This window comes from Equus caballus, chromosome 17, assembly GCF_041296265.1.
Source record: "Equus caballus isolate H_3958 breed thoroughbred chromosome 17, TB-T2T, whole genome shotgun sequence".
Classification (NCBI taxonomy): Eukaryota; Metazoa; Chordata; class Mammalia; order Perissodactyla; family Equidae; genus Equus; species Equus caballus.
Genome location: NC_091700.1, coordinates 92,040,370 through 92,061,420, shown reverse-complemented (window position 1 = coordinate 92,061,420; position 21,051 = coordinate 92,040,370). Strand labels below are relative to the sequence as shown.

Below are 21,051 nucleotides of genomic sequence, written 5' to 3'. Positions count from 1 at the left end.
CCTCTTTCTTATCTTCCCTATACACCAAGTGCAGTGTTCTGCCCATAATGAGGTTGACGATTGAACATTTACAAAAATCAACCTCCCTTCAAACCTCTGACTGTGCTCCCCTTTCAAAATATTCTAATTTCAGTTCCTGACTCTAAGCACAAAGAGCTCCTTTGACCTAATCCTCTGAGGTTCATCCCTCTAAATAATTATACTGTCTCTACCTGTAAAGTGCTTTGTTGCTATGGTAACACATACACAATTGTGTGTGTAAGTAACTGAGGATGGCTCTCCTAGTCAGCCGCCTCCTCATCAGACAAAACAGAAAACATTCTGTCTTCCTGAATGTCACTCTCCCATAAGTTTGCATCAAGGCCCTACAAGTTTCTCGAATTTACACGTACTTTATGAACACTACAGACCCATAGGAGCAGACAGATTGGTATAGTAGGAAAACTATTGGGGAGGAAATCGGAGGTCTGGTTTCCAGCTCAGAGTGCGACACTATTTTGCAAGTTAACTGGCACAGGGCACTTGACTTTTCAGGTCCCGATCTCCCCTATTTAAAGGAGATGAGTAAGCAACATGCTTTTCTACAGCTCACCCCCTACAATGTTCTGTAATATTCTGAGTTGATTTTAAGGGTCACTTAACTGAAAATATTTAACAAACTTTCCCAGCATTAAACATTAACACAGCTCTTTTTATATGGCATGGCTCATTATCATGCCAATAAATGATTAATTATAATTCTCTGTCTGGACCAGTAATTTGGCAGGACTTTTATGATTCATCATTTGTGCTGTGTTGTAATGTTACGTCTTGAAACTGACATACTAGCATTTACTGTTTTTTATTGCTTCTCTGAGGTGGCTTTTGAAAGAGACATCAAGTGACATGTTTAGGAAGGGTTTAAAAGTTTGACGTGGTTGGACTAGGCATTACTTGTCCGGCAAGGAGCGGAGGACTGGTGCTTCTGTGGACTTCTGTGACCATTTGAGCAACAAAGCAAGCAATGAATAATTCAACGGGCTGTTCGGCCAATGCAACAGTTTGCGATGGTGCATCCTGTGTTGTATCTCCCGGAGATTTCAATGCCATTCTAAGTGTGGTCCTCAGTACGGTCTTGACCATCCTCCTGGCTATGGTAATGTTCTCCATGGGATGCAATGTGGAAATCAAGAAATTCCTAGGGCATATAAAGCGGCCGTGGGGCATATGTATTGGCTTCCTCTGTCAGTTTGGAATCATGCCCCTCACAGGATTCATCCTGTCAGTGGCCTTTGGCATCCTCCCCATCCAAGCTGTAGTGGTGCTCATCATGGGATGCTGTCCAGGGGGAACTTCCTCCAACATCTTGGCCTATTGGGTGGATGGCGACATGGACCTGAGGTAAGATATCTAAACTTCCACATACCACAATTACATTTAATGAATCTTTTCAGAAGCCTATGCATTGTGAATGTCCATCTGATATGCCGTTGATCTGGGATAAGACTAAAGAACTAAACAGAAGAAAAGGAATGCATTCACTCACCTTCCTACACAGCTGCTTAGCTGTTGGAATTTGAGGGTTATACTTTGTGTTTGTGTTTTTTAATCTAACTCAGTTAACAGGGAATTGGATAATTGCTGTTTATCTTTGGGAAAAGATTCAAAGTTTTTCAAAAAAGAAATCCTTTCCAAGCCACAAGCTGCTGCCGAGAAAGTTTTCCTTGTTGGTATCAGCAAAAAAAGAAAAAAGAAAAAGAAAATGTTTCTTTGTGACGATGAAGAGTTCTGAGCGCAATGAATCAAGTTGTTCATAAACACTAGACACAATGGACACAGCCAGTTCTTTGGATAAGCTTTTTCCTGGTATAAAATCTAAGGAAGAATTTGTACATTTGCTTCACTTCTACTGGCATTAGAAGAAAAAAAAAGAACCTGTGGCAGCTTTTTTAAAAAAAATTATGCTTACCTTACTGTAAAATAAACAGAAAATGATTTCTCTGCTTACCACAGAGTAATCTAAATTGCAATGTTTGCCCAATTCATCCTGTGCCAGTCTGAACTAGCACTGGGAAAAAAGTAATAGAAATAAGACGAAGCATTAATGTGACAAGACTGAGAATTTTAATGCTGCAAGTTGAATAGACAAATGTCTTCTTCCTAACCTCACAATTCCTCGTTTCCTGTGAAAGGTATGCATTTCTGCAAACCGGCCAGGTGTTAATGTAACATGTGCTTATTAAATACTGTACAGTAAGCAATCAGCTCTGTTAATCACCAGCTACTATACTCAAAAGAGAGAAGCTCAAAGTGTAGAAATGTAACCACTACGAAATGTTAAACAGTATTCCAGATTGATCCAGTGCCTAGTGAGCAATTGGGAGCCTGCCACCTCCTCTCAGCTGGTACTGATTTCTCCAGAAGCTTTAGAAAAGCCATACAAACTATGTAGCTTCACCTTACATATTTTTCACATAAGGAAATACTGTATCTTCCTTGCAATAGACTTTTTTTTAAGGAAAGTCTCATAAAGAACAAAGAATGATAAGTGCTGTTCAGGTTTGGTTAATCTGTGAACCACAATATAGCAATAAGTTCTTTTTAGACTTTAACTTAGTTTGACGTGAGGAACTAGGAACACAGAGGTAAGAACTCTAAAGGTTAGCACCAGCTAAAGCAAGGGGATTGAAATAAATTGTATATGTGGCTTTGATTTCCACTAAACAGCTTTTACATAATATTTATAACTTTTCAACCAAACAGAAAAGTGTTATACCTCAACATAATGCCACACATGTAATCATTTTGTAAGATAGAAAAATATGTGTGATACTGGGTCGTTTGTCTGTTGAAATGGATTCCCTTCTGCAAGCTAAAAGTATAAAAACCTAATTTAAAAGCTCCAAGTCACACCTTTGTGGTTTTAGGGAAATCTTATTTCTCTTGAAACAGAAGACGATTATGTAACCCTGTCTACCTCATGTAACAATTCTAGTAAAAATAAAAATATTAAGAAATAAGAACCAAAAGTCGAATTTGAAACCTTGGTGGAAAACATCCAGCTGAATAAGTGTATATGAATCCTTCAGCAAGTCAGAATAAGCCCAATAATGGGATACATGGCATTGAAAATTTTAGTTTTTATTCTAGAAAGTGTGCACTCCACAGCTCCCCCTTGTCTTGCAAATAACCTCAACATCTCTCAGTCCAATAGTCACCTCTCGGGCAATTTCACCTATCCATAACTCAAACAAGATCCAGTAAAGGACTTTGCACACCCAAAATAAAGCCCACTTAATCTCATAAACCTTCCTCACAAAGGACCTACTTACTCTCCTTTTAAATTCTAAAGCTCTCTTGTGCTGTTTCCCAGCACAGGGGATGAGAAACAAGCAGTGGGGAGGGTTACGAGAGAGGCAGGCCGGTGTCCTGCAGCAGCAAGTGGCCCCAAAAGCCTGACCGCAAGAGAGAAGACAAAGCACAGAGGACAACTCTCAGAGCACAGCAGCCTCTGCACCACTTATTTTTAGAGACAAACAGCTCCGTCATCACAATCACCCAGGAGATACGGCTGTACTTTAATGGAGCAAATAATAATAATGTTTATCACAAGGACCCATAATCGTTAATTATGCCATTATATATGATGATGACATTATGTGCTGCATATGTTAGGGGAAAAACTTCAAATATTTCTCTATAACAAATTAAGAGTAACACCTCAGCTACCGGGAAACAGATCTCCAACGCCTTTTATTCTTCGGAGTGAGCACTGGATAACTAAAGTCTCAGGATAATTTAGATGCAATCCTATCCACCATTCATATTTTCAATTCTGTCCTCTTGGAACTTTACCCTCTTCATTCCCACTTGAACTCTAGCAATGGCAGCCAAGACATGATTGTTGGTCCCAACAGGCATCTGGCCTAGTTGAGCAGACAACACACAATGCCAGCACGACAACTCCGCCTGGCTTGAACTTTCCTGGATGTGGTTCCTGGGAGAAGACAAATCATCTCTTCCTCACCCTGTCATCTCTTCCAAATCTGGGGAGCCATTGCATTTTACAATCTCTAGTGACTTAAAAAAATAAAAATAACAGACCTTGTTCGCTGAATCCTTGCTCATGGAAATAGCAGCAAGTGATATTTCAGCTCCTTCTCAGACCACTCCAGCCTAGAAAGCTGTTGTGGGATGCTGATCAGCACACAAGTATTTTCTCCTGTTCTCGCTGTGCCGCGGGTACATGATGGACAACATGTTTCAGGGAAGAATGAAGGTGGCGTTTTCAGGTGAATCCGCTGGTGGCCCGGGCCCATGGTTCAGCGCCAGAGAACTCCCACCTCCCTGTGTCACTCTATCCCAAGAGAGTCCCTATTTTCACGTCTCTGCTTTCTTTGCAGTGGCCTCAGCCATACCACACAAAGGCTTTCCTTCTCATTTTCCTACTTCTTTGGGGAATCCCTGCTTATGCATGCTTTCCTCGGTTTCCCCCAATTCCTTCACTGCCATGCACTTTCTACACTCCTTTTATTATTTTCTAGATTTAACAGTTTCTGGATTTTCCTACCACATCCTTTGTTCTTTGGCCAAGTGTTGTTCCATTTTGCATCTTCCAGTTCAGTGTTCCCTCTTATTTCAGTTGTTCTAAATCCCTGACCTCTAGCTTATGACAAATTCTAAGCAATCCCTCCCATTTCTACCACTTAAATGCACAGCTGCTCTCTACTCTAAGAACTAAACCAATACTACTTGACTTCTCCTTTATTCTCCCTCAAAGTTACCAAGCTTTGTTTCCCTCGTGTAGTTTTTATTTACTAGTTATATTTAGTAGGCACTCTATAAGCCACGTAAAGAAGTACTCTACATGCATTTTCATCCTCAGAATAATCCTCTGAGGTCAATATTATTATTTTCTGCTTTTCATAGGTGATAAAATTAAGGCTCCTAACCTTGACAGAGATCACAGAGTCAGTACACATCAGAGTCAGAATTGGAATCCAGACCTGTCCACTTATCCCTGTCCAGACTCTTAACTCTTGCTCAACACGATTTCTATCACTTATCACACCTCCACGTTCTAGCACCACCTATATACAATTCTTTTGATCTTTCAAACCTGGTGTTTCATTTCTAAAATGATTACAATCTTCTGCATTCCTCATCACTAACTTCACCAAATTCCTCAACATTCATTGAATTCTCATTGATTGCTTTCTTTTATTTCCAAAAAGGAAAAGAAAAAAATCTCCCTGGTGGTTAATAGAGCCAAAGCCAAGAATTAAAGCCAAGAGAAGGGGCAGGCCCCATGGCTTAGTGGTTAAGTTCACTCCCTCCGCCCAGCTGGCCTGGGGTTTCACCAGTTCACATCCTGGGCAAGGACCTAGCACCACTCATCAAGCCATGCCGAGGGGGTGTCCCACAGAGCAGAACCAGAAGGACCTACAACTGTGTACTGGAGATCTTTGGGGAGAAGAAGAAAAAAAAGATTGGCAACAGATGTTAGCTCAGGGCTAATCTTTCTTAAAAAAATAAAATAAAATAAGCCAAGAGATTGTTTTTTTCTTTTCTTGCATTTTTTCTTATTCCGATATAAATTTATGGTAGTATTTCCATTGTTGACATCTATGCTCTTGATAAAACTTGATTTTCTTCATGTAAAATGATTTTTTCTTTTGCTAATTTATTCCCCTACATTGTTCCTTCAAATTATTTACCCGTGAATTGTTTTTCATCTCATTTTGAGTGGTTGGATGTTGTTCTCATATTAGTTCAAATGGCACAGACTTCCACTTACCTATTCTCTTGTCCCTCTGCAGCGCACCCCAGGCAAGATGGCTCGCTAAATCTAAACCATTTCCTTCTCCAACTCCCGTCTTGTCCCGCCTTGCGGTCTTTAAGAAACCGTTCTTGCCAAACTCAAAACTATGATACAATTTCATAAATTGTATTAGCAATAACTCAGAATTGAAACCTTCACAAGGAAATCTGAAAGAAAAACAAGGAGAGAAACAGACTTTCTTCTAAAAGTTGTTCTCATGGTTTAAAGCAAAAAATTCTCAGTCTTCTCTTCACTATGATCCAGGTAATGAATACTGCCCCTCCTCCACCCTGCCTCCGCTTCTCTCCAATCTAGAAATCATATTGCAGACACTGGAATAAAAGTGATTTTACTATGGGAATAACTTTAAATCCATTCCCATTTACTTTAAAAAATAAAAAGTAAAAAGAAAGAATAACGTAGAAAGTGAGGAAGGAAGGGAGAGAGGGGAGAAGCATTGACAAATTCTAATACTTTAACTGTAAGTAGGACAAAGCATTATTTGTAACACATTAACTGATTATTCTGGTGTAGGGCTCTGCCTTCACATCCTGTTTTGTATGTAAATGGTGTTAAGTTGTCACCATGATAAATTGAACTTCTTAGACAAGTTTTATGCACACCTCCAGGATTGGTTATTGTTATACTATTTTAGCTCTACTAAAACAAGCATTTTTTTCCTAAATCTTTTAAACACATTGTAAGCGAAGTCATTCCTGGTTTTTAAGAAAGGGATAATTAGGGAAGTAAAGCTCCCTGATAAACAATGCCTCCACTCCTTATTTTGCCAAAACTGTGCTTAGTTAGGTGCATTGAAATGAAATTCCTCCCCTCCAGCTGTTTTCCTTAGCATTGTATAGGGTGGTTGTTTCTGTTGTTTTGGGGAGGAGGTGGGTGATGTAGGTAGTTTAGCATTTTCCTCCAAGTCCACATATAACACCTTTAAGAAATTACTACTCTGATAGTCTCAATGCTATAGCTGTTGAAGAAAGGGCCTTTCAGAATATTTTCTCTGTTTTCCTAATACTGTATTATGCTGGAATACAATACACACTCTCTCTCACACACACACATACACACTATGGCTGGATTGATAATAACACTAACTAGCTTTTCATGAGCCCCTTTCATTATTCTAAGTACTGGACTCGTTGGCTCATTCAGTCCTCACAGCCTATTAGGTGGCAACAATTATGATCTTCATTTTACAGTTAAGGAAACTGTCAAAGAGAAGTCAAGTATATTACTCAAAGTCGTGTCGGAAGTGGCCATACCTGCTTCCAACCCAGGCAGTGTCCGCCTTTACTGTCTGACCCAGCCATTTAACAACACTGTTCCCCGGGCAGAGGACTTGCCCCTCTGCACAGGAAACTTTGATGGAAGTAAGAAGACCCATTATCCAAAACTTTCTCTTCTATCCACCGTCACAGGGCAGGAAATAGCATCATTCCAGATTAATCCCTCCATATTGAAAGCCAAAGTCCACTTGCTCAGCCAGGTCCATTCCCTAAAACACAGATGCTCTCAGGAAGAATGTACCAGACCCTGGTTCTTGTGAACAAACATTTGGTAAATTTCTCAGCAGGAACAGAATCCACGCCTGGTTGCATGTTTTCTTTGGTTTTTTAAGTCAACTTTCTCTTCTTTTCTCAAGCTATGCGCACTGGGGCAATAATTTAGGGAAAGACACTGCTTTAGGGAAAGACACTGAAGCTTCCTCACTTGGACTTGTGCTCTCCTCCAAGGGCCCAGGGAGGCCTACCTCATCCCAACACAGACAGACACAGTGAAGCCCCTGATGCCCTGGCTGGTAGAAATGTGTGTGCTATTCTCTGACTGGAAGTTCAAAGGGTGGCATGTCCAAGCACCTTGTACCTTGTCGAATAATGAATTTAAACAGTCATTAAACATCTTCTCTGATTCTTAAGAACCAGTGGGGAGGGAGGGATGGCACAAGACACAATTGGATGACACCAAATATAGGTCTCACCATTTTGCCCAAGGCCGGGCCCTGCACAAACGCAGGCACATGCATATTTCTGTCCCTCAGACCGGAGGGTGCTGCTAGTTGAGAGAGTCTTTTGCAGGACTTTCTAATCATGAATTGAAAAATGAAACAAATTCTCCCTTAGAAAACCCAATTTACCCGTTTCCTTTCAGCGTCAGCATGACCACATGCTCCACGCTGCTGGCCCTGGGGATGATGCCGCTGTGCCTCTATATCTATACCAAAATGTGGGTCGACTCTGGGACGATCGTAATTCCCTATGATAACATAGGTAAGTCATTCCTCTGCAAGATTTCTGACTATTACCTCCCTACTCTGTGCTTATTCCCAGCTGATCTCAGGCCAGGCTCAGAGCCAGCTGGTGTTTACCTCTTGCACCAGCAGCTGTTTATGCCCAATGAGTATTTCATTTGAATGAGGGTTGGAAGAATCTAAATTCCAAACCTTGACCCCATGGGAGAGCCTGTTTTGTTCCTCTATTGAAATCACCAGGGAGAGGGGCCCACTTAAGGGATCCTTTGGCACAGGCTTCTGGACCAGAGGAGGCCAAAGTTGCTGATGCGTGAGAGGTTCCACCTGCTCCTTAACCCAGAGTGCAACTAGTCCATGGGAACAGGAATTTGCACCCAGACACTCAAACTGAAGAAATACAAAGCACATTCCACTAGTGATTGAAAGAGAGGGCACCAAGTAAGCAATCGTGAGTCTGGCAATAGGAAACTATCAGATGAAACACCCGTTCATAACACTCGACTGAGAGCCACATCTTGATTCAGAAGTTGATTTACTGGCACAGGCTGTGTGTCACACCCGAGGAGTTATGACTCTGTCTCCACTCATTTTAACTCCCAGATGTTCACCCCTATCCAAAAGGAGCTTTTTTCTGTTTCTGGCAGAACAAACTTAGTTGGTGGTGTAACATGGGGTCAAAGGAAGGACAAGATGGTTCCTGGTCTACCAAAATCAGGCAGTTCCCATAGAATTATCTTCATGAAAAATGACGTGGAGGTGAAATAGGACATCAGTACCATTCATCAGGTACATTACATGCTAAACTGTCTTTTTCAGCTAACCTTGGAGATGAATGTCTCCCCGATGGGCTGTCTCAAAGAGGTGTGGGTGTCCCATTGAAGGGAGCATGTAAGCAAGAGCTAAATGGTAACTTGTCAGGATGTTTGTAAAAAGAATTCCTGTTGGCATTGGAAGCTGGACTGGATGACATCTAAAATCCCTTCCTTTTCTAAGAAAGATTGTTTCTGTGATAAAACATGGTTCAGAGCCCACACAACTGAATTAAAACAAACTTTGGGAACACTAATTGGGGACAATCTGTCATGCAATATTTTTAGATAGCCTCGTCTCCCTTCCTATTTCTACCATGGCTATTAGAGCAAAAGAAAAAAGTAGTCCTCCTTGGCACACCCTGTTCAAGTATGGGATTTCCCTGTACAAGGTTCTTCTACTGACCCTGGGGAACTCCTTCATATCAGACATAATGTCCTGCAAACAGGTTGTAGGGGACCTTCCACAACCACTTACATATGCCTCCTGCTGCCTAACTCTCAGTCTGCTCCCTCAGAAGACACCTTCCTTATAGTTAAAGAATATAGTTTGTGTGAGTGGTGTACATTGTAGGCCTCTCAAAGAAACTGCCGGCTGACTGAAGAGTATTAATTCTGCATTATTTACTGTTTAAGGAAATAATTTAAGCCTTAAAATATCCTCCTTTTGATATTCATTCTCCTCTGGAAAATGCCCTATGGCAATATTGAGTAATTCTAATTATGGTGTGAATGATATATATCACATCTTTTAATGTAAATAAATTTTAATAGGAAGAAAAAGCGAGAAAGAGTAATTAGCACCTCCATGGAGGAAAAGGTCATCATGGAAGAGGTAAAGGGCAAAAAGAAAAGAAAAAAGAAAATGGAATAGAAGAGGAAAAGTTAAAAAAAATTTAAATGAAAGTTTGATTACCAAAGATATTAACTCCACTTACTCACTGTTTTGCCCAGGCCTATTTTCCCATCTAATCTTCTTGCTATTGGTTTTCTTAGTCCTTTAACATAGAAAACAAACAACCCAATTGCTTCACAGGATGTTTAAGGCTCAAATGTTTACTTTGTCCAAGATGACTGGGGAGCTGAAATTAGCCCCGCGGTCTGCTCTCCACTATGTTCTGTGGGGCAGGAGTTTAGGCAGAGTTTCCACACGGTGCTCACTGTGCTCTGACGCTTCAATAAACACCCTCCGAGCCCCTTCAGATGATGACATCTGTATGGAGGAGGAGGAGGCTGCACGGCTGATACCACTGAAAACACGCTGCAGCCAGTTGTTCTTCCCACCCCTCTCTGTCCTACGTTTGTTAGTGTCTAGGACCACAAACTACAGCCACTTCATCGTCAAATTCTCCCAGCGGCACTGTGAGATAAACATCATTCTATTCAGCTCCCAGGAGAGCCCAAGGCTCGGGGGCTGCAGTGATGTGCCCAGTTCCCACCGTCTGTGAATAAGGTTTAGCTCCGAGTCCATCTGGCTCCAGGTTGCACTGTGTGACTGTTCATCACCATCACATTCTCTTCTTTCTTTCTACTTTTCTTTCTTCCTACACCTGCTGTGTAAACTTGATTAAAGACCAAGTTAGGTTTCAAATGGTGTGACAGTAGGCAGATGCTTTCTCATCTAAATAGACAGGTGTTTGACACAGAAGCACAGACGTGTGATGGAGAAGAAAATTGAACCGAGCTGGGGGAAGAGAGGAGTGGGACCTCTCGCTCACTGGAGAATTACAAGCCACCTCTCCAGGCGGGAGTGTGACCAAGGGCAACGAATGTCTTTTCCAGTCAACTTCAAGTCCCAGAAAAGCTTTATCTGGCCTCTTCCAGTCAGGAGAGGAAACGCAATTCTGCCACGGATTTTGGCACATGGTCCTGCTTTCGTGTTTATACTGTAGCTTCGGGCTGCCCCAAGGAGATAAAGACTCTGCAAGAGTGGCTGAATGTGGCAGATGGGCTGCACTGTCATAGATCCAACCCATTAAAAACATGTTACAAAACCTAAGCCCGCTTACATTCCAAGCACAGTATTAGTACCTAGACTTAAGTACATAGTACCATAGTACAATTTGTGTCAAGATGGTTTTAACTGAAGGCCTCCAGACTTTACACAATTTAGGAAGGAGTCTGCAGACCCAGTGGAGGAAGTCTCCTCCCAAAGTAGTAGAATGTTAGGATACTCAGAGGGGATTTTTCTGGGGGCTCTTTCTAGTACATCTATCAACAACTCTTCCATAGCCTCTGTTCCACCATTTTCTCCTTACTCTCTCCTCCCATCCTTTTTTGTTTTTTCCTGCTATTGGTATCCTTAGCTGTTACTTAATCCCATGGAGTAATTCCTGGGAAAAAGTAATTTCCAATCCTTATATTGCCAGGAGGGCCAGAAGCCTACAAAGACATTCTGTTTTCATCACTATTATACTTATTTTAAATTCATATTTACAGCCCTGGAATCTAGAATCCTTTTTCCAGTCCTCATTCAATCTACTCCAATACTAAGCAACATCCACTCTCAGAATTTCATTATTCAATTCCACTTTCTCCTACTACTTTTAAAGGATGTTTGAAAAAGAAACAGCCCATAAGAAGTTAGAAGTTGTTGGTGCTATATTATGTAAAAGCAGCTGTTGGACAAATGAGTGTAAAATAATATGGCGAAACAAACCACATGTCACGAGAACAGCAGTAAATTTGGCACAGTGAAATTAAAGTATGACTCTTTTATCTGGCTGGGTGAGCACGTTCCTGCAAAGAATTATAATTACTTGAGAGGTCGCCAAATATATTATCTCGCAGAAAATTTAAAGCGTGCTTTTCCACCCATTCTCTCATCTCTCCACTGTAGATTTGACTAACTGAAGTCAATCCTAACCAGAAGTCATTAGCTTCAGAATGCCTGGAGAATTCTGAACTTTTTAAAAAGTTTCTACTACTGTGGAGTAACAGACAGATGTAAAATATCATCTACGTACACCCCAAGAACACATATACACACAAACTTTGAAAAGTATTTTCCCTAGGATATAAAGATCCAAGGACCAAATAAGCCAATATTTTGAGAAACTGAAACTAAAAGAGATTGATTGGCAGCGTAAGGAACTCTAAAAAATTAACCCAGGGTTTAGGGAAGGGATACATATATCTTCATTAGTATCAGTTCTCCACGGGTACTACTAAATTACGTACTGGAGGGGGTAAAGGAGAGCTTGATGTTGTTCCAGTTCTGTGTTGTGTCTTCAAGAAGAGCGACTGAAATGCTATGTAAGCCTTTTCCAGGCAGCTTACTTTTCTGTTTTCCTCTCTCGTGTGCTATGTTTTCTGTTGATGAAATCACCCTTCTGTCATGTCATCTTTAGGTACATCTTTGGTCGCTCTTGTTGTTCCTGTCTCCATTGGAATGTTCGTTAATCACAAATGGCCCCAAAAAGCCAAGATCATACTTAAGGTAAGTGTCCCGGGCCATAGGCTGCCGGGTCAAATGCTTCACACTGTGAGTTGAAATGATAGGTCTTTCCATCTCCTAAGTTGGTTTTCTCATTATGTTAGAAACCTCCTTCTAGGGGGACTTAAAATTATTAAACATGCATGCTCTTCTAGAATGCTCTTCCCTTTCACATCCACAGGGCAAATTCCTGTCCACCCTTTAAGATACCCAATTCACACGTCACCTCTTGGTTTTATCCTACTCTGAACTCCCACAGCACCTTGCTCTTATCTCTGTTACTTGGGTTTGTATTATAAAATACATCTAAACAGCTGTCTTAGAAAATAGATCATATCTTCCTTATCTCTGTATCCATATGGCCAGTTCAGTGCCTGGCAATTGGTAGATGACGTATATATATATATAATTAGTAAACATTTATTCCCTTCCCCAACTATATTCTAGCTAGATGAGATGGAGATGGAGATGGAGATAGATGATATAGACATAGACATATTCCACTGATCGGGGGCAGAATAAGCTAGCTGGTGGTCTTTGTTTCTCTGGACAACAAAATGTTATCTCTAAATTTCTTTTTCAATGTGAAAAGGAGGAAAAAATAACAAAAATGGCTTTTGTTTGCATATGCCTTTTAAACCTTTGTAGGGTTTTATATGCATTTTCTTATCATAATAATCATAAACGGTGACTAGGGCAAGATTTTATCCTCAATTACAGATGAAGAAACTAGGACTCAGAGAGGTTTTGGGATTTACTGAAGGAAAGACGGCAGGAGTTGAATGTTGGAGCCAGGGCTTCTGGTTCTTCCTCTCAGGCAAAGATAATTTGCAAGCTAAAATATCTTCTTCAGGCTAATTGAGCATGGAAGTCCTATTTTCTTAAAAATCAAAACGTGGGACAAGCACCAGTATTTCTGGTGGGCAAATGGCGGCCATCAGGGGAAGAATACACAGAGAGGTAACTGCATTATCGCAATGGTTGCGTCTGCTTGTGTCTTTCTTCCAGATCGGGTCCATCACAGGTGCAATCCTTATTGTGCTCATAGCTGTGGTGGGAGGAATACTGTACCAAAGTGCCTGGATCATCGATCCCAAGCTGTGGATTATAGGAACAATATTTCCTGTGGCCGGCTACTCCCTAGGGTTTTTTCTGGCTAGAATAGCTGGTCAGCCCTGGCACAGGTATGGTGTTTTGGTAAACTGGACCAGGAATTTTCTTTTGTAATGACTGTTGTATTAGTTTGCTAGAGCTGCTGTGACAAAGTATCGCAAACGGGTAGTTTCAACAACAGAAATGTATTTTCTTCCAGTTGTGGAGTCCAAAATCAACCTGTCAGCTGTGTTTGTCCCTTCTGAGGGCTGTGAGGGGAATCAGCCCCAGGCCTCTCTCCCCTACTTGTCAATGGCCGTCTTTTCCCTGTGTCTCCTCACATTGCCTTCCTTCTATGCATGTCTTTGTGATCAGATTTCCCCTTTTTACAAGGACTAATTTATGCAAGTCTCCCAGAAAGAAAATACTACCTGCCTCTCTGTTGCTCAAATTCTTCTGGACCATTCCGCATAGAAGGCAGTTTGAGCTCCATCATTGTCCTGCATCCTTATTCTCCAAGCAGCGCAACTTTAACAAAAGCACTTAGTTTGGTCTTCTAGTATACAAAGGTTCTCCAGCCAGCAACAGGATGAACTCATCATCCAGAGGTGCTGCACGTTGGAACTGGGTTTAGCATTTACGGGTTTGGTACTGGAAAAGATATTGCCTCTCCTACCAGCCCATCTGATTCAGTAGGCAGGGAGAAGAGCAGGGGCTGGCGTATGTAGGAGGCTGGGAAAGAGACGAGCAGCACAGGACAGTGGCAAGAGTGTGACATGTGAGTCAGGCTGCTTGGGCTTGCACTCGGCTTCCCACTTAGCGACCGTGGGGCCTGTGGCCAGGCACTTCCTCCTTCTCTGACTTTTCTTATCTGTAGAAGGGGGCAGTAATGCCTACCTCACAGATTTTTATCAAGATTTAATCAGAGAAACAAAACCAATTTAACAATAAAACAATTATAACAAATACTCTGTCTTGAGTGTTTTCTCAGCCCCTTCTCTGTGCTCTGCACTGTTACCAAGGACATAATTGAAAAGAGCAAAATGAATCCTCTTTGCCATTTGTGGGACGCTAATATAAAGGAACCTGCTCCTTTCTTATATATGTATCTTTTATTTCTGTATATATCTGCTTTTAATGTATATATATTTATTCAATACATAATTTTATTTATACTGAATAAATATATATTACTTATTAATAAATATTATATAACATATTAAGTATAATATAAATAAATATTCTCTCGATGTATGTATATACTCATATAGATATAGATGTCATAGATATTGATATATTCCACTGCTCAGGGGGAAGATAAGCTGGTCAGTACTCTTTGTCTCTCTGAACAGAAAGATGTTATAATGTCCAGATTTTTTTTAATGTGAAAAAGAGAAAACAACAGCAGCTTTAGTTTGCATATGCCTTTTTAACTTTTATAGAGTTTCATATCCATTTCCTCATTATCAAAACAACCATAAAAAGTGACTAGAGCAAGATTTTATCTATTTATATAAAGAGAAAGAGAGAGAATATTTATTTCTAATAATAAAGAATTTATTTTTAATAATAAAGAATATTATTATTTATTATATAATATATATTAGTAAGTTATATACTTATTCAATATAAATAAAATTATACATTGAATATATATACATTAACAGCAGACACATATATATATACACACACACATATATATGTACTTGTTCTCATTATATCTGCTTTTAATATTATACAATAACAAAGCAAAACAAACAAAATCCAATAAAAACATATATTCTCTTAACATTCCTTTTAGGTGCCGAACAGTTGCTCTGGAAACAGGCATGCAGAACACTCAGCTGTGCTCCACCATAGTCCAGCTATCGTTCACCTACGAGGAGCTCAACTACGTGTTTACATTCCCACTCATCTACAGCATTTTCCAGCTCGTCTTTGCAGCAATATTCTTAGCAAGTAAGGAAGAATGCTAATCACATTTCATTATGAGGTTCTTTTTTGAGAAATCCTGGGTTTGCTCATAGGGCATTTTTTTTTATTTCTTTTTTCTGTCAGTGAATTATATAAATTAAATTAAATTCCCTTCTCTGGCAGTAAAATAAATGGGTGGAAAAAGCCACCCATAATATTATTGTGACTTCCCCACTGCTGATGAAAAGATTGTAATTTTACCAAAAAGTTCTAGTAAAGCTTATTTTTAGGTGAAAAGTAACGGAGCTCAATTCTTTCCAGTGACTTTCTTTTCCTCAGTAGTTAGGGACTACCACTGAGTAGGGAGGCTTATTAACCTGGGAGGACCATTGTACTGCGTGTCTTCCTCCGCGCTTCCAGGAACCCTGCAGTGGTCAGTTTTTTCAAAATGTAGTCTTGATATGCTTTGTAAGTATAGGATATTTATCAGAAAATTGGTATGCAAAGGATATTTATCAGGCTAAGTTATGTTGGAAATAGATATGTGTATGTGTGTATGTGTATACGTTCTTAATACCCAAATAATTGAAACAATTGAAGCAGCCATGTCCTTTATTTCAAGTACTAGGATAACTAACCTGATTCTTAATTTTCGTCTGATGTGGCATATGGCCTTGATCCATCAGCCCCTGCCACCTGCTGGCCATGACCCAGTTGAAAATTTTCTCTGCAATTTGTGTTCTAAAGGCAGATGATGTTTAACCTCTATTTTTAAATTTTATTTTTTTTAAATAAAGAAACTGTCTTTTTAAGCTTCGTGACATTTTAACAGAAATTGTATGGTGAAGGTGAATGACACAGCACTGTGAACGTTGTTATGAAATGCCTGAGATAGTTTTGTTTGGGTTTGGTTTGATTTTTACTTAGCTCCAGTTGGTATTCAACCTGCCTCTGAGTGTTAATCATTCTCTGCACTGCTGTCTTGGATGTCATTCTCAAAGCAGAGTGTTGTTTTCTAGAAGAGAATTCTCTGGATCCGCTGGAAACCTTCTGCTGATTTATCACTGACACAGGAGACAGAGGTCCATGGCCTAATTACACTGTTTGCTTGTATGACAGAATACACCCAATTTGATGTACCTTGAGATTACTCCAGATAATTTAGCTAGTGATGTCAACTAGACAAGCCAGAGAAAGTGGACTGGTTGAGAGTACCATTAAGTAGATTTACTAGTTGAATAACTAACTCAGAAGGGATTAATAGATAAGTTGAAGGGATAATGCAAAGGTGAGCACCAGCACTGGTCTTATACTTACCCAGAGTTTTAGCAGTAAGAGTGAAAACAGAGAAGGCATCTTTATGAAGTACATGCAATGCCTGGAAACATATTTTAGTGATGGGAGTAGAAGTCTAAATCTTTTTGGAACAAGGGAAGGAGACAGAGAGAGAAAAGAAAGAAAGGAAGGAAGGAAAGAAGGAAGAAAGGGAGGGAGGGAGGGAGGGAGAGAGCAAGGGAGGAAGGAAGGAAGGAAAGAGAAAGAGAAAGAAAGGAAGGAAGAAAAGTTTGATTAAATGAAATCAGTGGCATAAGCATAAGTTGAGGGAATCACAGATTAAAATAATTATGATAAAAGTGCTGAGATATTTTAATTAACCATAAGCACAATTTACCAGATTCACTAGCTCAGTGGCTTCAAAGTTAACACTGTTAGAAGTGCAGGGACTAATTCAAGGAGATATTGATCCTGACATATAAAGATCTTTGAAGCAGGACACTGTCTCTCTCAGCTGTGTATTGTAATGACAGTTACCATTCACTGAGCACTTACTTCTCTGTCAGGGCCATGCCAGGTACTTCACTATTTTATCCCACTTAAAGTTCACAATTGCCCCATGAGATAGACAATATTATTACACCAATTTTAAGTGTGAGGTATTGGAATTTGAGAGTTCCATAAATAATACCTTCTCTTCCCCTGCTGACTTTGCAACCAATTGAGAGGTAAAAGAAAACTGCAGCAAAATGGGCTTGTTAATACCACTCCTCTCCACTGCCTCACACACGTGCATATAACACACTTAAACACATGTACACTGCAGGTCTCCCCTTGCAAGCCCATCTGTCCAGGCAGGGCACTCTGCCACGAGAGACTAGCAGCTACACGGAAGAGAGGAAGGCTGATTACCAAGCAGCCAAGGCTCCCCCATACTGGGAAGGAGTGAGTGAAGGCAGGGAGAGACAGTCTTATTCCAGTTCAAGTCCTCCCGCACAGATCGAGGTCCTGGACAACGCACTTAGCTTGTAGCATATTTATTGAGGACTCGCCCATTAACTGGGAAGTGGTAGGTATGGAATAAATGCTTGCTGCTGTTGTTATTGGTGAGGACCACCTGCAAGGTTGATGCCTTCACGAAGTCATGTGATTGCCCTGAGAAAGTTTCCCCTAAAGTTGTATGCTACATCTTCCTGAAGAGCAGCCATCCTTCTTACCATGAGTGGTCTTGGAACTAAGAATGATGATTGCTTTCTCTAAGTAGCCTCCAGCCTACAGAAATTGCAAACTGCCTCTTGAGCCATAAATTATAATCACTATCCAAAGTAAGTTTGCAGATAATTATTTTTAAATTTGCCTAACCTCCTGTATATTGTCTTCTAGTTTATTTTGGATATAAGAAATACTTTAGAAAAAACAATGAGGAATTTCCAGAGAGCAAAGATGGTGAAAAAGTCTCCGAGTCATCGCTCCACAAGGTGAACGAAGGCTTTCAACCAGATGAAAAATAGATACCAAGTGGACAACAAAGAAGAATTCTAAAGAACATGCTTCAGCTATAATAATACTAAATTATTTGTTTTGATGAGATATTTGTCAGGAAAAAGTTAAAGTGAAAATTTAATTGAATCCATATCCTGGTTTTGGTACCAAGTGACTATGCTCCAAATCTTTAATGTGATAAATATTTATATATGTATATATTTATATATATTTATATATATATATATATGTACTGTCTTTGAAATATGCCCAACAAAATATCCTCAGAGCTCAGACTAAACCTGACACAGGTAACACTGACAGCCTTGTAACTCCTGAACTGAATTCTTACCCAGAATCTCATAACCCAGAGATAAGCACCTTTTTGTATGTTAAAATAGATGCAATGAATTATTATTATAAAGTGATCAAGAATTTCTCCAATATTTATGATTGTAAAAAGATTGAAATGAATGTCTTCCACTGACATATTAATTACTATTTTGAAAACATTGCAACCTATTTATATAACTTTGTAATAACATGGGCAGATATCTGACTTGCTGTACTTAAAAAAAAAATTTAGCCTTCTCCAATGACAGTCCAAAAGCAAAAATAAGAGAAAAGAGTTACTAAATAGAATTCAATAACCAAATTACAATCAAACCCATAACTTATCATGGGTATTGTACACCAGTTGCTCTGCCTCAGTAGTCCAATGATACCCACTAGATATTTTATGAAAACAGAATTCTTTCAAATGTCTTGAATTTGGCAAAGAGCTCTTCAAGCCCTGCAAAGGAACTTCCTCAAGTTTTACCTGCATTTTGCAGGTCCACATTGGCTAATACAACAGCTGTTCGGTTCATAGGAAGCCCCTACAGTAGGCATCATGGAGCAGGGAGGTGGCAGGAGGCTCAAAGACAGCAGAAGCAATGGAAGAAAACACCACTTCTCAAGTAAGTGGATTCAACTCAATGTGAGATAATAGGAAAAACACGGAAAAGCACAAATAACAGAAGCCCACTCTAATGACTAGAGTCAATTAGACGTGCAGAAGTAGGTCGCAATAAGAAGAATGAAACCAGGGAGCCATGGGGGAAGTGAGTGTTATACAGTATTTGAGGGAAAAGAGGATAAGCCCAGGGCTCCAGAAGTAGGAAGGGCATTGCCAAGTGAGCTCCTTGGATGCTGTAAGTTAGGTGTAACAAGAGGAAGCCAGGAGGATTTGATTAATGGCAAGGGGAAAACAACTGGCCAAGTGTTGGGTTCTCAATTATGGGTCTAATTTAATCTCCTTTTCCTTATTCCACAGCAAGATGTGGGCACCTTCATAACTCATTTCTCATTTGCAAATTTTTGCTGCCTCATAAATTCCCTTTTAAATATTTGGTCTCCAAATGGCCTTTTGCATTTGGGTGATGTGAATTCTGACCCTGCTTGTGCACCTCAGCAGTCCAGGACCATGAACATCAACTCCTGACTTAGCTTTCAATTGAGAGGTGAGGAATTCTGCTTTTAAATATTATAACATGTGTACCTTTTTATGAAAGGTACATTTACAATTAAATAAGGCCCCTATATTTTTCCATCATTAGACAAATATTTTAAAAGGGAGTAAGGATTTTTATTAAAAGATAGTAGGGTAGAGGTGGTACAGATTTCCTTATTAGGGAGTGTCAAAGAACACGCTTCCAGTGGTTCAAAAGGAAAGCTTTCAGTCTCTGTGTTAAGCGCCTCCTACATTTTCTTCATCAAACAGAAAACAGGCAGGTGCAGTAAAGACACACTATGAATTCATATCATAATTTCAACACACCCAAAGCCAAGGGCCTGGATGCCAGCAGCTGCAGCGAGCAGGTTTTTCCTCCCTGTTGATCAAGTGAAGTGAGTAAGACAGAACTTGGCTTTCTTAACACGATGTGGTATCTTGTGAGTTGTGGATTTTTTTCCTAATGTGCTAGAGGGAAGAAAAATAGCTGAGCTTTTTAAAATGACAGCTCTCTATTTTTAAATGAGTTTGAAAAGCCGATTAAATTATGTATTTTATTGCCTCTGTGAGTATCATATTAAATGAATATTTTATTTTAAAGGCTTGAATAAATGAAAATAATTTTTATAATGTTTGGCCTATTTGAGTCTTTGTGACAACTGTCAAGATTTCTTCACTATTCAATTCTAGAGATATAAATAAGGTGGAGTTTCTCAAATATTAAATTGTTCTTTGAAAAGTGCCTGAAAGAAAGTCTTAATTAAATCCTCTAGTGATTAGGTCTCCTACTGATACAGATTGAGGTTGTCCCTGAGAAAATCATACTGGGAAACATTAATCAAAGACTCTTAAAAACGGTGTGATGATGATAGCTGATTTAAAATAATAATAAAAGCATTACATATACTTAGAAGGCCACTCCCGCCTTCTGTGAAAAAGGATAGAGAGAGACAGAGACAGAGAGAGATAGAGACAGACACAAAGAGAGAGAGAGAGAGACAGAAACAGACAGAGAGAGGTAGAGACAGAGACATGGAGAGACAGAGATAGAGACAGACAGAGCTTGAAATGCCCCAACGCTTGAGTTGTCCTGAACTCTCCCTTCCCACCTCCTCTTTCCTGGCAGAGTTCTTCCCCTTAAAAAAAGGCACACCTTACTCTCTAATCTTCCTATTATCTAATCTACTTAGTCTTACTATGGTGCATTGGCCCAGGGTGGAAAGACTTTTGAACACCAACTAAAGGAACAATTCAGAAAATTGATGTCTGAGAAAGGCTTCTTATCTTTTTAATTGGATACACATTTATTTAAGAATTCTAAAATGCAGTATTTTTACCTGTGTTGGAGTATTTTGAATACAGGAATACTATAAAGTGGAGTGGGAGGGAAGACAAATTTTGGTTCACATGCTAGCACTTGCACCCCTAACTATTTACCCCAAAAAAGCAACAGTCTTGATGGTAATCCTGTGAGAGCAATGAAGGAGCATT

The 21,051-nt window shown here is 39.8% G+C and overlaps 1 protein-coding gene across 1 annotated transcript; it reads left to right on the top strand.

The window, feature by feature from the left end:
- Positions 1 to 891: 891 nt before the first annotated feature.
- On the top strand, positions 892 to 18,110 carry SLC10A2 (solute carrier family 10 member 2). Its single transcript, XM_001493450.4, has 6 exons — positions 892 to 1,380; positions 7,961 to 8,079; positions 12,220 to 12,308; positions 13,314 to 13,489; positions 15,199 to 15,356; positions 17,970 to 18,110. Exons 1-6 carry the CDS (start codon positions 1,004 to 1,006, stop codon positions 18,095 to 18,097), a joined length of 1,047 nt encoding a protein of 348 aa, XP_001493500.1. The 5' UTR covers positions 892 to 1,003; the 3' UTR covers positions 18,098 to 18,110.
- The last annotated feature ends 2,941 nt before the right edge of the window (positions 18,111 to 21,051 follow it).